Raw genomic sequence first — 15,920 nt, 5'->3', positions numbered from 1 at the left:
AAATATGATGTTGTAGCTATTAGTGAAATGTGGTTGCAGGAGGAGTGTGATTGGCAACTAAATATTCCAGGATTTCGTTGCTTCAGGTGGCAAGAGGGGGAGGTGTTGCATTGCTTGTCAGAGATTATATAACAGTGGTGCTCTGGCAGGATAGATTAGTGGACCCATCTAGGGAGGCTATTTGGGTGGAATTGAGGAATAGGAAAGGTGTTGTGACACTTATAGGGGTGTATTATAGACCACCTAATGGGGTCCGAGAACTGGAGGAGCAAATTTGTAAGGAGATAGCAGATATTTGTAGTAAGCACAAGGTTGTGATTGTTGGAGACTTTAATTTTCCACACACAGACTGGGCAGCCCATTCTGTAAAAGGGCTGGATGGTTTGGAGTTTGTAAAATGTGTGCAGGATAGTTTTTTGAAGCAATACATAGAGGTACCAACTAGAGAAGGGGCAGTTCTGGATCTCCTGTTAGGGAATGAGACATAGAAACATAGAAAATAGGTGCAGGAGTAGGCCATTCGGCCCTTCGAGCCTGCACCGCCATTTATTATGATCATGGCTGATCATCCAACTCAGAACCCCGCCCCAGCCTTCCCTCCATACCCCCTGACCCCCGTAGCCACAAGGGCCATATCTAACTCCCTCTTAAATATAGCCAATGAACTGGCCTCAACAGTTTCCTGTGGCAGAGAATTCCACAGATTCACCACTCTCTGTGTGAAGAAGTTTTTCCTAATCTCGGTCCTAAAAGGCTTCCCCTCTATCCTCAAACTGTGACCCCTCGTTCTGGACTTCCCCAACATCGGGAACAATCTTCCTGCATCTAGCCTGTCCAATCCCTTTAGGATCTTATACGTTTCAATCAGATCCCCCCTCAATCTTCTAAATTCCAACGAGTACAAGCCCAATTCATCCAGTCTTTCTTCATATGAAAGTCCTGCCATCCCAGGAATCAATCTGGTGAACCTTCTTTGTACTCCCTCTATGGCAAAGATGTCTTTCCTCAGATTAGGGGACCAAAACTGCACACAATACTCCAGGTGTGGTCTCACCAAGGCCTTGTACAACTGCAGTAGTACCTCCCTGCTCCTGTACTCGAATCCTCTCGCTATAAATGCCAGCATACCATTCGCCTTTTTCACCACCTGCTGTACCTGCATGCCCACTTTCAATGACTGGTGTATAATGACACCCAGGTCTCGTTGCACCTCCCCTTTTCCTAATCGGCCACCATTCAGATAATAATCTGTTTTCCTATTTTTTTGCCACCAAAGTGGATAACTTCACATTTATCCACATTAAATTGCATCTGCCATGAATTTGCCCACTCACCCAACCTATCCGAGTCACCCTGCATCCTCTTAGCATCCTCCTCACTGCTAACACTGCCACCCAGCTTCGTGTCATCCGCAAACTTGGAGATGCTGCATTTAATTCCCTCATCCAAGTCATTAATATATATTGTAAACAACTGGGGTCCCAGCACTGAGCCTTGCGGTACCCCACTAGTCACCGCCTGCCATTCTGAAAAGGTCCCGTTTATTCCCACTCTTTGCTTCCTGTCTGCTAACCAATTCTCCACCCACACCAATACCTTACCCCCAATACCGTGTGCTTTAAGTTTGCACACTAATCTCCTGTGTGGGACCTTGTCAAAAGTCTTTTGAAAATCCAAATATACCACATCCACTGGTTCTCCCCTATCCACTCTACTAGTTACATCCTCAAAAAATTCTATGAGATTCGTCAGACATGATTTTCCTTTCACAAATCCATGCTGACTTTGTCCGATGATTTCACCGCTTTCCAAATGTGCTGTTATCACATCCTTGATAACTGACTCCAGCAGTTTCCCCACCACCGACGTTAGGCTAACCGGTCTATAATTCCCCGGTTTCTCTCTCCCTCCTTTTTTAAAAAGTGGGGTTACATTAGCCACCCTCATAGGGCAGGTGACGGAGTTATTTGTTGGGGAGCACTTCGGGTCCAGTGATCACAATACAATTAGTTTCAGTGTAATTATGGAGAAGGATAGGACTGGACCTAGGATTGAGATTTTTCATTGGAGAAAGGCTAACTTTGAGGAGATGTGAAAGGATTTAGAAGGAGTGGATTGGAAAATTTGTTTTATGGGAAGGATGTAACAGGGAAATGGAGGTCATTTAAAAGTGAAATTTTGAGGGTTCAGAATCTTTATGTTCCTGTTAGGTTGAAAGGAAAGGTTAAAAGTTTGAGAGAGCCATGGATTTCAAGAGATATTAGAAACTCGGTTCAGAAAAAGAGAGAGATCTTCAATAAATATAGGCAGCTTGGAGTTAATGAGGTACTCGAGGAATATAAAGAATGTAAAAAGAATCTTAAGAAAGAAATTAGAAAAGCTAAAAGAAGATACGAGGCTGCTTTGGCAAGTAAGGTGAAAATAAATCCCAAGGGTTTCTACAGTTACGTTAGTGGCAAAAGGATAGTGAGGGATAAAATTGGTCCCTTGGAGAATCAGAGTGGACGGCTATGTGCGGAGCCAAAAGAGATGGGGGAGATTTTGAACAATTTCTTTTCTTCGGTATTCACTCAGGAGAAGGATATTGAATTGTATAAGGTAAAGGAAACAAGTAGGGTAGTTACGGAAAGTATGACAATTAAAGAAGAGGAAGTACTGACACTTTTAAGGAATATAAAAGTGGATAAGTCTCCGGGTCCAGACAAGATATTCCCTAGGACTTTGAGGGAAGTTAGTGTAGAAATAACAGGGGCTCTGACAGAAATATTTCAAATGTCATTAGAAATGGGAATGGTGCCAGAGGATTGGTGTATTGCTCACGTGGTTCCGTTGTTTAAAAAGGGTTCTAAGAGTAAACCTGGCAATTATCGGCCTGTGAGTTTGACGTCAGTGGTGGGTAAATTGATGGAAAGTATTCTTAGGGATGCTATATATAATTTTATGGATAGACAGGGTCTGATTAGGAACAGTCAACATAGGTGTAACTTAGGTGATGAAACCCAGGTAACATTCTAGTAAATCTTCTCTGTACTCTCTCTATTTTGTTGACCTCTTTCTTATAATTCGGTGACCAAAACTGTACACAATACCTCAAATTTGTCCTCACCAATGCCTTGTACAATTTCAACATTACATCCCAACTCCTATACTCAATGCTCTGATTAATAAAGGCCAGCATACCAAAAGCTTTCTTCACCACCCTATCCACATGAGATTCAACCTTCAGGGAACTATGCACCATTATTCCTAGACCTTTCTGTTCTACTGCTTTCTTCAATGCCTTACCATTTACCATGTATGTCCTATTTTGATTAGTCCTACCAAAATGTAGCACCTCACATTTATCAGCATTAAACTCCATCTGCCATCTTTCAGCCTACTCTTCTAACTGGCCTAAATCTCTCTGCAAGCTTTGAAAACCTACTTCATTATCCACATCTCCAGCTATCATCTGCATACTTACTCATTCAATTTACCACCCCATCATCCAGATCATTAATATATATGACAAACAACATTGGACCCAGTACAGATCCCTGAGGCACACCACTAGACATCGGCCTCCAATCTGACACACAGTTATCCACCACTACTCTCTGGCGTATCCCATCCAGCCACTGCTGAATCCATTTTACTACTTCAATATTAATACCTAACAATTGAACCTTCCTAACTAACCTTCCCTGTGGAATCTTGTCAAAGGCCTTACTGAAGTCCACATAGACAACATCCTCTGCTTTACCCTCATCAACTTTCCTAGTAACCTCTTCAAAAAATTCAATAAGATTTGTCAAACATGACCTTCCACGCACAAATCAATGTTGACTGTTCCTAATCAGACCCTGTCTATCCAGATTATATACCATCTCTAAGAATAAGTACATAATGGGAAATGGCACACCTCAAGGTAGTGTGATTAGCCTGTTACTTTTCATCATTATGATCAATGATGTCTTCACAAAGGTACCAGTGGATATAGGTAAGTCACTGTTTGCAGATGATGGGGCCTTGTGGAAAAGAGGCAGGAACGTGGAGCATATAATCAGCAAACTACAAGGAGCAACTGATGAAGTGGTGGAGTGGGGTTATGATTGGGGATATAGATTTTCAGTAGAAAAAACTCACACTGTATTTTTCACCAGGAAAAGAATTGAGGTAGGGAAGAAATTAAGGATTATGGGATTCAATTAGAAAGGGTTGGATCATTTAAATTTCGGGGAGTTATATTTGATTCACGATTAACATGGGCAGACCACATCAGGAAAGTTGAGGAGAAATGTAAAAGAGTAATAAATGTGATGAGATGTTTGACTGGTAGAGAATGGGGAGCAAGTTGTTCAGCGTTGAAGAGAATGTATGTGGCTTTAGTGAGATCTGTGTTGGACTATGGAAATATAGCATATGGATCAGCAGCTAGGTCTCTTATGAGGAAACTGGATGTGATTCAGGCTCAGGCTTTGAGAGTGTGCAGTGGGGCTTTTAAAACATCACCAGTGTCAGCACTACAGGAAGAAATGGGAGTAATGCCTTTGGAAATAAGAAGGATGCAATTGATGGCAAAGTACTGGGCTAATTTGCAGGGGCACAATGATTCTCACTCTGCTAAAGGAGCGTTGCAGGAGTCCTGGGAAAATGGGGGGTTTCAGAGGGATAACTTTAGTCGGGTAGGGAATGATATTGCTAAAGAATGTGGAGTGTTTGATCTAAGGATAAGTCCTTCAGTAGTTTATCCGTCTGTAGCTCCATGGAAGCTTGTATGGCCTGACATAGACTGGCATTTGTTAGAGGTAAAAAGGAAAGGAAAATATAAAACTGATTTGGTAAGTGCATTTAACTGTCATGTGATGGAAAAGTATAGTGATTATACTCAGATTTGTACAGATGGTGCTAAGGAACCTGAAACAGGAGTGACAGAGTTTGGGGTGGCTATACCAGCAAAAGAAATTGGAATCAGCAGAAGAACATCTGATAAGTTAGGGGTGTATACAGTGGAGATGCTGGCAGTGTTGGTTGCGTTGCAATGGGTGGAGAAAGCTAGACAAGTCAAAGCATTGATATACTCAGATTCATCCTCAGTTCTAGCAAGTTTACGGTCTTTTCACTCAAACAGTCAGCAAGATGTACTTTATGAAGTCCTTCAGTTAGTCACAAGAATTGCAAATCAGGGAGGTCTGGTAAAATTTCTATGGGTTCCAGCACATGTAGGGGTGAAGGGAAGTGAGAGGGTGGATGAGTTAAAGAGGGCGGTAAAGAAAGAAAATATAGAAATGCACATTAGTATCAGTAAAGCAGAGGTCAAGTGCGTAATCTGGGAAAAAAATCAATCAAATGTGGCAAGAAAGATGGGACAGGGAGGGGAAAGGGAGGCATTTATATCAAATACAAAAAAATATTGCAGGTACTTGGGTAAGTAGTGGATACAGAAGAGAGGAAATTGTGTGGACTAGGTTAAGGCTGGGGCACTGTGCATTAAACAAAACATTGAAAATGATAGGGAAACACCAGACAGGATTGTGTGAGGAATGTGAGGAATGTCAGGAAGAGGAGTCAGTAGGACATGTAGTTCTGAGTTGCAGGAAGTATGGGATACAGAGAGAGATGATGAGAATTAAACTAAGGGAATTGGGGGTGCAGAAATTCACATTAAAAGGGTTGCTGGGCATGGGTGAGAGAGCATAGGTTAGGGTATTTTTAGCTTTCTTAAGGGGTACAGGGTTTTTTTTATAGGATATGATGGATAAACGGGAATAGGGTACTAGGATGGCCAAAGATGGGAGGATAAAGTGTAGGTTAGGGTATGTTGTGGGTGTGTGATTGGGTGAAGGGATTTAGAATGTAAGTCTATTGCACACTCTGGAGCAGAAGGTGATGATAAAGCACTATTAAGCTGGGTGCCAACCGCTGTAAAACAAGATGGAGAGAGAGAGAGAGAGGTACAACTGCTGGTGAGTCAGTATCCTCGCAAAAACACCCCATGAAGGCAAAAGAACATTCCAAGCAACTCTACGAAAAGGTTATTGAATGAGGTTTTGAGGTACTTGGAGACTAATGATAAAATAAGTCAAAGTCAGCATGGTTTCTGTAAAGGGAAATCTTGCCTGACAAATCTGTTAGAGTTCTTCAGGGAAGTAACAAGCAGAGTGGACAAAGAAGAGGCAGTGGTGTCATATACTTGGATTTTCAGAAGGCATTTGATAGGGTGCCACACATGAGGCCGTTTAACAAGATAAAATCTGATGGTGTTACACGAAAGATACTGGCATGGCTGACAGGCAGGAGGCAGCGAGTGGGAATAAAAGGGGACTTTTCTGGTTAGCTGCCAGTGACTAGTGGTGTTCCTCAGGGGAAATGTATGATAATGCGATTTGGTAAAAGGAACAATAGTGCGGACTATTATCTAAATGGAGAGAAAGTTCAAACATCAGAGGTGCAGAAGGAGTTGGGAGTCCTCGTGAAAGACTCCCAGACGGTTAATTTACAGGTGGAGTTTGTGGTAAAGAAGACAAATGCAATGTTGACATTTGTTTCAAGGGGAATAGAATATAAAAGCAGAAGATAACCCTGAGCCTATGTAAGACACTAGTCAGGCCGCACTTGGAGTATTGTCAACAGTTTTGGGCCCCGTATCTCAGAAAGGATGTGTTCACAAGGGAGGGAGTTCAGAGGAGGTTTATGAGGATGATTCTGGGAATGAAGGGGTTAACATATGAGGAGCATTTGGCAGCTTTGGACCTGTAACTCACTGGAATTTAGAAGAATGCGTGGGGATCTCATTGAAACCTACCGAATGTTGAAAGGACTAGATAGCGTGGATGTGGAAAGGATGTTTCCTATGGTGGGGGTATCCATAACTAGAGGGTACAGCCTCAAAATTGAGGGGCGACCCTTTAGAACAGAGGTAAGAAGGAATTTTTTAGCCAGAGAGTAGTAAATCTGTGGAATGCTCTGCCACAGACTGCATTGGAGCCTAAGTCCGTGTGTATATTTAAAGTGGAAGTTGATAGTTTCCTGATAGTCAGGACATCAAAGGATATGGCAAGATGGCAGGTGTATGGGGTTGAGTGGGATCCGGGATCAGCGATGACAGTGTGGCAGAGCAGACTCGATGGATTGAATGGCCTAATTTAGCTCCTATGTTTTATGGAAAGATTAGGGAATCTTAGATGACAAAGGAAATGTAGATCTGATCAAGAAATAAAAGGTATAGCCAACTGGAATTGAGGGAGGCAGTTGAGGAATATAGAGTATGTAGAAATTAGAAGGGCAAAATAGGACATTAAATACCCTTGCCAAGTAAGGTTAAAGAGAGCCCTTAAGCATCTAGAAAATGATCAAGAGCAAGAGGGGTATCCACAGAAAGAGTGGGTTCCTTAAGGGACCAAAGGAATAATCCATGTGTGGAGAATAGCTTATAACATAGAGCATATATTGAACATAGAACAGTACAGCACAGGAACTGTTCCTATGGAGCACGACATTGTGTGGAACTAATTAGATTAGATTAGATTATGAGGACACACAGTCCTCTTTTATTGTCATCTAGTAATGCATGTATTAAGAAATGATACAACGTTTTTCCAGAATGATATTACGGAAACACATGACAAACCGATTTAAAAACTAACAAAAACCACATAAATTATAACATATAGTTACAACAGTGCAAAGCAATATCATAATTTGATATGAACAGACCATGGCATGGTAAGAGTCTCAAAGTCTCTCGAAAGTCCCATCATCTCACGCAGACGGTAAACCTCCAGCGCCGCCAACTTGCCGATGCAGCATACTGGAAGCATCCAACCACAGTCCGACTCCGAGTCCGTCTGAAAACTCCGGGCCTCCAACCAGCTCTCCGACACCGAGCACTGAGCACCGAGCACCATCTCTGCTGAGCATTCCGATCCCGGCCCCAGCAACAAGCGATAGGCAAAGCCGAAGATTTGGGGCCTTCGTCTCCGGAGATTCTCGATTGCACAGTAGCAGCGGCAGCGAAGCAGGCATTTCAGAAGTTACTCCAGGTGTTCCTCCGTGCTTCTCATGTCTGTCTCCATCAAATCGGGATTGTGCATGGCCCCCTACTTACACATACGATATTCATTCGGAATGGCCGCACGTGCTGCGTCACGCCGCCATCTTCTCCTCCCTTCTTTAAGCTAATGATCCCTAATCCTTTCTATGAGCATATGTCTTATTCTCTGCATACTCATATGCCCATCTTATTTTTTTTAATTGCCTCAGTTTTATCAGGCCCCACCACTGCTCCTGGCAGTGTGTTCCAGGAACCCACTACTCCTACATACAAAAAACTTAAAACTTGTCTTGCAGATCTCCCTTGAATCTTTCCCCCCTATAAATGCATACCCTCTCGTACAGGGATTGGCAATCTTTTTGCCTCTGTGGGCCGGATCGCGTATTAATGAGTGGACTGTGGGCCAGATAAATGCCATAAAAAAGTTGAAATATGGGAATTATCCATTTAAATACATCTAGTTATGTTTTGTCTCAAATTAATGAATAACACATGCTAGAAAATCATTTGTGCTTAACCAAGGATGCCAACTAGTAATCAAAGAACTCAGTTTAGTTTTCTGTCCCACCATTGCTGGTGCCCCATCAGTTGTGATGCCAATCAGCTTCGACACATTAAGTTTCATTTCTGACATCATTTTCAGCAAAGCTTCAAAAATGTCTGCCCCAGTAACCGTGCCCTTCATAGGAATTAATTGAATAAACTCTTCAAAAATTTGAAAAGTTGAGGTCACTCCTCGCACAAACACTGCAAGTTGAGCAGTGTCTCTTAAGTGTCAAGTCTGTACTCTCATCAAGTGCAATTGCAAAAAAAATGCAATTCGTTGCAGGCATCCCTTAAACAACTTTTAACATCTGCTGACATTTCTTCAACTCACTGTGTGATCGTCCTTGCTGACAGGCTGATAGATGCAAATAAAGATTTCTTTTCAGGACAAACAATATCCACCACTGCCAGTAAACATTCTTTGACAAACTCTCCATTTGTAAAAGACTTCATCTTTTCTGCAATACGTTTTGAGACTTCGTAGCTGGCACAGGTATTTCCTTCATTTTCACTGCTTTTTCGGCACTTAGCATCTACCTTCCTGCGTTTTGCATTCATTGCCATTGGAATTTTTTTCTTTGATTTTCTTTCGAAACGCGAGTTAGTGAACAAGTACAGTATCATATCACATGTAAATATCTGAATATTTAGCATGAATTTCTTGTTAAAACACAGTGATGCTGTTCCTGTTTACAAATTTGAATGATTCCCATCGGAAAACCTGCACGTGCACGGAGAGTATCAAATACTTATTAATAAAGTAGTCTGCCTTCCCGTCATTCGTATATACCAGTGTTTGGTTTGGAACGAAACGGAACCTGGGGCCAGTGTAACAAGACGCCATGCATGTCCATCAGTGTGGTCACGTGAAACACTCAGAATAAGGAAAAATCGCTCGCGGGCCGGATAAGCATAGTATCTCAATATTTGATCGCGGGCCGCAGGTTGCCTACCCCTGCTCTAGTATTAGACTGTTGTTCCTTTATTTGGCAGCATGGTAGTATAGTGGTTAACATAACACTATTACTCAGCCAGCGATCCAGGTTCAATTCCCAACAGTGTCTGAGAGGAGACTGTACATTCTCCCAATGACCACATGGGCTTCCTCTGGCTGCTCTGGTTTCCTCCCACATTCCAAAGATGTACCAGTTAGTAATTAGTCACAAAGTGTAATAGGGCATGTTACTGTGCTGTATCTATAAATAAAAACAAATCTAAATAACTCCAAAAAAAGGATAAGGCAGGTAACCACAGACTGGTTAGCTTGACACGAATGATAGGGTAATTACTATAGAAAATCCTGAAGGATAGGATTTATGTATATTTGTAAAGGCAGTGACAGATCACAGTTAGTCAGCACGGCTTTATGTGAAGGAAAACCTGCCTCACTAATTTGATCAAGTTTTTTGAGGAACTAATTATGAAGACTATGAAGGCAGGATGATAGATCTTGTCTCTATCGATTTTTAATAAGGCATTTGACAAGGTTCTGCATAATAAGTTGGTCTAAAAGATTAAGACTTAAAGGAACCAAGGCAAGATAGCTAATTGGAAGGCAACATTGGCTTGATGATATAAAGTAGCGTGTAGTAATGGAAATATATTTTTTGTTTGGAATCTGTGACCAGTGGTATACCGCAGGAATCAGTATTGGGCTCCTTGATTTTGTGAAGTATCTTTGTAACTTGGATGTGAATCAATGTAGGTGGTCTTATTAGTAACAATACAGAAGTTGGTGCTGTTGTGGATAGTAAGGAAGACAGTTTAAAGTTACAGCAGGATATAAATTAATGCAAATTTGGGCAGAGCATTGGCTAATGTAATTTACTTCTGACAAATGCATGATAATGTATTTTACAAAGTCAAATATAGGATGTACAGTAAGTGACAAGTCGTTAAAGAATGTTCGAAAGGGGAATGCAATGTAGAGAGGGCAGTGAAGAATGTATCTGATGCGCTTTCTTTTATAATTCAGAGAACAGAATATAAAAGTTAGGATGTTAAGTTGCAACTTTAAATTACTGGTTAGACTGCATTTCAAGTTCAAGTTTATTGCCATTCAACTGTACACATGTCAAATGTTCCTACAGACCAAGGTGGACAAGATGGAACATATAACTCACACACATAAAGTAATATTACAACAGATAAATTACCAAATAATAAGGTGCATTAATGATTCAAATTAAAAAGTTATAAGTATAATACTACTGGCGATTCACATGTGATGAGACCTGGTGGTGTCAGGGAGCTCAGTAATCTTATGTCCTGGAGAAAGAAGCTGTTTCCCATCCTAACTGTTCTTGTCCAATGCTAAGGTATCTCCTGCCTGATGGTAGAGGTCAAAGGGATTGTTGGACAGATGGGAGGGATCACTGACAGTGCTATGGGCTCTGTGTACAGAGTGCTCCTGATAAATATCTCTAATGGGTGAGAGAGAGAGACCCCGATGATCCTCTCAGCAGTCCTTGCAATCCTTTGTAAGGAATTGTGGTCAGATGCCTTGCAATTCCCATACCAGATGATGATGCAGCTGGTCAGGGCACTCTTGATGGTGTTGCAGTAAAAAATTGCTAAAATGGAGGAGAGGGAGCCTCACTTGCCTCTTTCTCCTCAGAAAGTGAAATATTGTGTGCACTTATAGGCAGGATATGTTTGTATCAGAGTGTAGAGGAGAATGGAGCTAGTATAGATGAGCAAAGCACTTGGCATGGATGTGGTTGTTTGTTCAGTCTGTTTCTATGCTGTTCAACTCTATCAATCAATGCAATCATGTTAATCCTGCCAAATATTGCCAATAATTGACAGACCTAGTTTTGAATTGACATAAATCTGAATTCCAACTACTTATGTTAAAATTATTTAGCAGAATATTACCTCACTGAATGCAAGCATTTCTTCCAAAGTTAAGGCCTGATCTTCTGGTAGTTTGATTATAGTTGTTTGGGCTATTTCATCCAATACCTTATCAATATGTCTCTCTTGCAAATCAGTTACCTGGAACCAACAGCAAATATCACACTTATATTACTCCATCACATTATTTAACACTTTTTTATTTCAGCACTTTCCTATAAGAACCCAGGTCATGTTCTCTTCTCACTACTAACATCAGAAAGAAGGTACAGGAGCCTCAGGACTCACACCACCATATTATCATCCCTCACCCATCAGGCTCTTGAACCAAAGGGGATAACTTCATTCCACTGCACTTGTTCCATCATTGAAAGGTTCCCATAACCCAAGGACTCTTCATCTCATGTTCTTGATATTTATTGCTTGCTTATTTATTCATTTATTTTCTTTCTTTTTGTATTTGCACAGTTTGTGGTCTTTTGCACACTGGTTGAACGCCCAAGTTGGTGGAGTCTTCATTGATTCTATTATGGATTTATTGAGTATGCTTGTGCATGTACTTTGATATAAAAATTACTTTGTAATTTGAATTTTTTGAATTTAGTGGGGTTTCATTAAACATAAAAGAGATACAGTACAGAAATGCATCCTTCAACCCACCAAGTTCCCGTTGACCATCAATCACCCATTACATTAAACTCATTTTATTTTCCACACATCATCATTTTACCCAAAATTCTATCATTTACCTACACAACTAGAGACAATTTACAGTACTCAATTAACCCATATGGTGTGGGATATGAGAGGAATCCAGACACCCAGAGTAAATCTACACAAACAGCACATGATCAGAATTGAAACTGGCTCTCCTAGCTGTGCTTTTTCAATACTAATGAGTCAGCCACATAAAATTACAATAAATGATAAAAATAGTGAATTGAAATGGATAAAAAAAATTCAAAAGTGATATATACTTTTCTTTATGTACAGCAAATAATAGTAAATGTGTTCAAAGCAATATTGTCAATTTAAGGTTACTGTGTGCATCACTAAGCTCTTCCTACCAGCAAATACACAAAATTATAGCACATTGTAAATAATCAAAATGTGTAATTACTTGGATGGAAACAGAATCTGGGGTTAGATATATCCCAGCTATAATTTGCTAGTGAAACTAAATTAATAAGTAACCCTTCATCCATTATGCCATTGTTATAATTAATAACCCTAAACTGCATAAAGGGATAGAGGATTACAAAATAAAAATGAAACAAAAAATTACTGTCAATATTTCAAGCAGGATGGATAGGGAAAATAATGCCTTAGGGTCATGGATAAGTTCCTCATGTTGAGTGCAGAAGGACAAGGAAGTGTTAAAATAATTTTTAAATTATATATATATATATCAAGGATGCCTTCCTTCCTAGGGGGACCAATATCCTGCTGGCGGGGAGATTTGCGAGGGCTAATAAGGTGACTTTAATAAGGTTGGGGGGTGGGAATCAAATTAAAGAGACTAGGAGAGAGGAGGTTAGTTCACAACAGGGGGATGGGAACCAGTGCAGAGAGACAGAGGGGTGTAAGATGAGGGTAGAAGCAAAAAGTAGTAAAGTGAAAAGTAAAAGTGGCAGGCCGGCAAATCCAGGGCAAAAATCAAAAAGGGCCACTTTTCAACATAATTGTACAAGGGCTAAGAGTGTTGTAAAAGAGAGCCTGAAGGCTTTGTGTGTCAATGCAAGGAGCATTCGTAACAAGGTAGATGAATTAAAAGTACAGATTGTTATTAATAAATATGATATAGTTGGGATCACAGAGACATGGCTCCAGGGTGACCAAAGATGGGAGCTCAACATTCTGGGATATTCAATATTCAGGAGGGATAGACATGAAAGAAAAGGAGGTGGGGTAGCATTGCTGGTTGGAGAGGAGATTAACGCAATAGAAAGGAAGGACATTAGCCAGGACAATGTGGAATCGATATGGGTAGAGCTGCAAAACAGTAAGGGGCAGAAAATGCTGTTGGGAGTTGTGTACAGGCCACCTAACAGTAGTAGTGAGGTTGGGGATGGTATTAAACAGGAAATTAGAAATGTGTGCAATAAAGGAACAGCAGTTATAATGGGTGACTTCAATCTACATATAGATTGGGTGAACCAAATTGGTAAGGGTGCTGAGGAAGAGGATTTCTTGGAATGTATGTGGGATGGTTTTTTTGAACCAACATGTCGAGGAACCAACTGGAGAGCAGGCTATTCTAGCCTGGGTATTGAGCAATGAGGAAGGGTTAATTAGCAATCTTGTCGTGAGAGGCCCCTTGGGTAAGAGTGACCATAATATGGTGGAATTCTTCATTAAGATGGACAGTGACATAGTTAATTCAGAAACAAAGGTTCTGAACTTCTTTAAGTAAGGGTAACTTTGAAGGTATGAGACATGAATTAGCTAAGATAGTCTGACAAATGACACTTAAAGGGTTGACGGTGGATATGCAATGGCAAGCATTTAAAGATCACATGGATGAACTACAACAATTGTTCATCCCAGTTTGGCAAAAGAATAAATCAAGGGAGGTAGTGCACTCATGGCTGACCAGGGAAATTAGGGATAGTATCAATTCCAAAGAAGAAGCATACAAATTAGCCAGAAAAAGTGGCTCACCTGAGGACTAGGAGAAATTCAGAGTCCAACAGAAGCGGACAAAGGGCTTAATTAGGAAGGGGATAAAAGATTATGAGAGAAAACTGGCAGGGAACATAAAAACTGACTGTAAAAGCTTTTATAGATATGTGAAAAGAAAAAGATTGGTTAAGACAAATGTAGGTCCCCTACAGACAGAAACAGGTGAATTGATTATGGGGAGTAAGTACATGGCAGACTAATTGAATAACTACTTTGGTTCTGTCTTCACTAAGGAGGACATAAATAATCTTCTGGAAATAGTAGGGGACAGAGGGTCCAGTGAGATGGAGGAACTGAGGGAAATACATGTTAGTAGGGAAGTGGTGTTAGGTAAATTGAAGGGATTAAAGGCAGATAAATCCCCAGGGCCAGATGGTCTGCATCCCAGAGTGCTTAAGGAAGTAGCACAAGAAATAGTGGATGCATTAGTGATAATTTTTCAAAACACTTTAGATTCTGGACTAGTTCCTGAGGATTGGAGGGTGGCTAATGTAACCCCACTTTTTAAAAAAGGAGGGAGAGAGAAACCGGGGAATTATAGACCGGTTAGCCTAACATCGGTGGTGGGGAAAATGCTAGAGTCAGTTATCAAAGATGTGATAACAGCACATTTGGAAAGCGGTGAAATCATCGGACAAAGTCAGCATGGATTTGTGAAAGGAAAATCATGTCTGACGAATCTCATAGAATTTTTTGAGGATGTAACTAGTAGAGTGGATAGGGGAGAACCAGTGGATGTGGTATATTTGGATTTTCAAAAGGCTTTTGACAAGGTCCCACACAGGAGATTAGTGTGCAAACTTAAAGCACACGGTATTGGGGGTAAGGTATTGAAGTGGATAGAGAATTGGTTGGCAGACAGGAAGCAAAGAGTGGGAATAAACGGGACCTTTTCAGAATGGCAGGCAGTGACTAGTGGGGTACCGCAAGGCTCAGTGCTGGGACCCCAGTTGTTTACAATATATATTAATGACTTGGATGAGGGAATTAAATGCAGCATCTCCAAGTTTGCGGATGACACGAAGCTGGGTGGCAGTGTTAGCTGTGAGGAGGATGCTAAGAGGATGCAGAGTGACTTGGATAGGTTAGGTGAGTGGGCAAATTCATGGCAGATGCAATTTAATGTGGATAAATGTGAAGTTATCCACTTTGGTGGCAAAAACAGGAAAACAGATTATTATCTGAATGGTGGCTGATTAGGAAAAGGGGAGGTGCAACGAGACCTGGGTGTCATTGAAAGTGGGCATGCAGGTACAGCAGGCGGTGAAAAAGGCAAATGGTATGCTGGCATTCATAGCAAGAGGATTCGAGTACAGGAGCAGGGAGGTACTACTGCAGTTGTACAAGGCCTTGGTGAGATCACACCTGGAGTATTGTGTGCAGTTTTGGTCCCTTAATCTGAGGAAAGACATCCTTGCCATAAAGAGAGTACAAAGAAGGTTCACCAGATTGATTCCTGGGATGGCAGGACTTTCATATGATGAAAGACTGGATCGACTAGGCTTATACTCGTTGGAATTTAGAAGATTGAGGGGGGATCTTATTGAAACGTATAAAATCCTAAAGGGATTGGACAGGCTAGATGCAGGAAGATTGTTCCCGATGTTGGGGAAGTTCAGAACGAGGGGTCACAGTTTGAGGATAAAGGGGAAGCCTTTTAGGACCGAGATTAGGAAAAACTTCTTCACACAGCGAGGGGTGAATCTGTGGAATTCTCTGCCACAGGAAATAGTTGAGGCCAGTTCATTGGCTATATTTAAGAGGGAGTTAAATATGGCCCTTGTGGCTAAAGGAATCAGGGGGT

General features: G+C 41.1%; 1 protein-coding gene across 1 annotated transcript in view; it reads right to left on the bottom strand.

Annotated features, from left to right (window-relative positions):
• The window catches only part of LOC134357440 (dynein axonemal heavy chain 8-like), a 1,088,497-nt gene that overhangs the window by 861,503 nt on the left and 211,074 nt on the right, over nt 1–15,920 (bottom strand). The window contains exon 20 of the mRNA XM_063069028.1: nt 11,456–11,575. Within this exon, the coding sequence (XP_062925098.1) occupies nt 11,456–11,575 (120 nt within the window). The remainder of the gene's footprint in view (nt 1–11,455; nt 11,576–15,920) is intronic.

Source organism: Mobula hypostoma, chromosome 2 (assembly GCF_963921235.1).
Source record: "Mobula hypostoma chromosome 2, sMobHyp1.1, whole genome shotgun sequence".
Taxonomy (NCBI): Eukaryota; Metazoa; Chordata; class Chondrichthyes; order Myliobatiformes; family Myliobatidae; genus Mobula; species Mobula hypostoma.
This window is presented reverse-complemented; position numbering and strand designations above follow the sequence as displayed.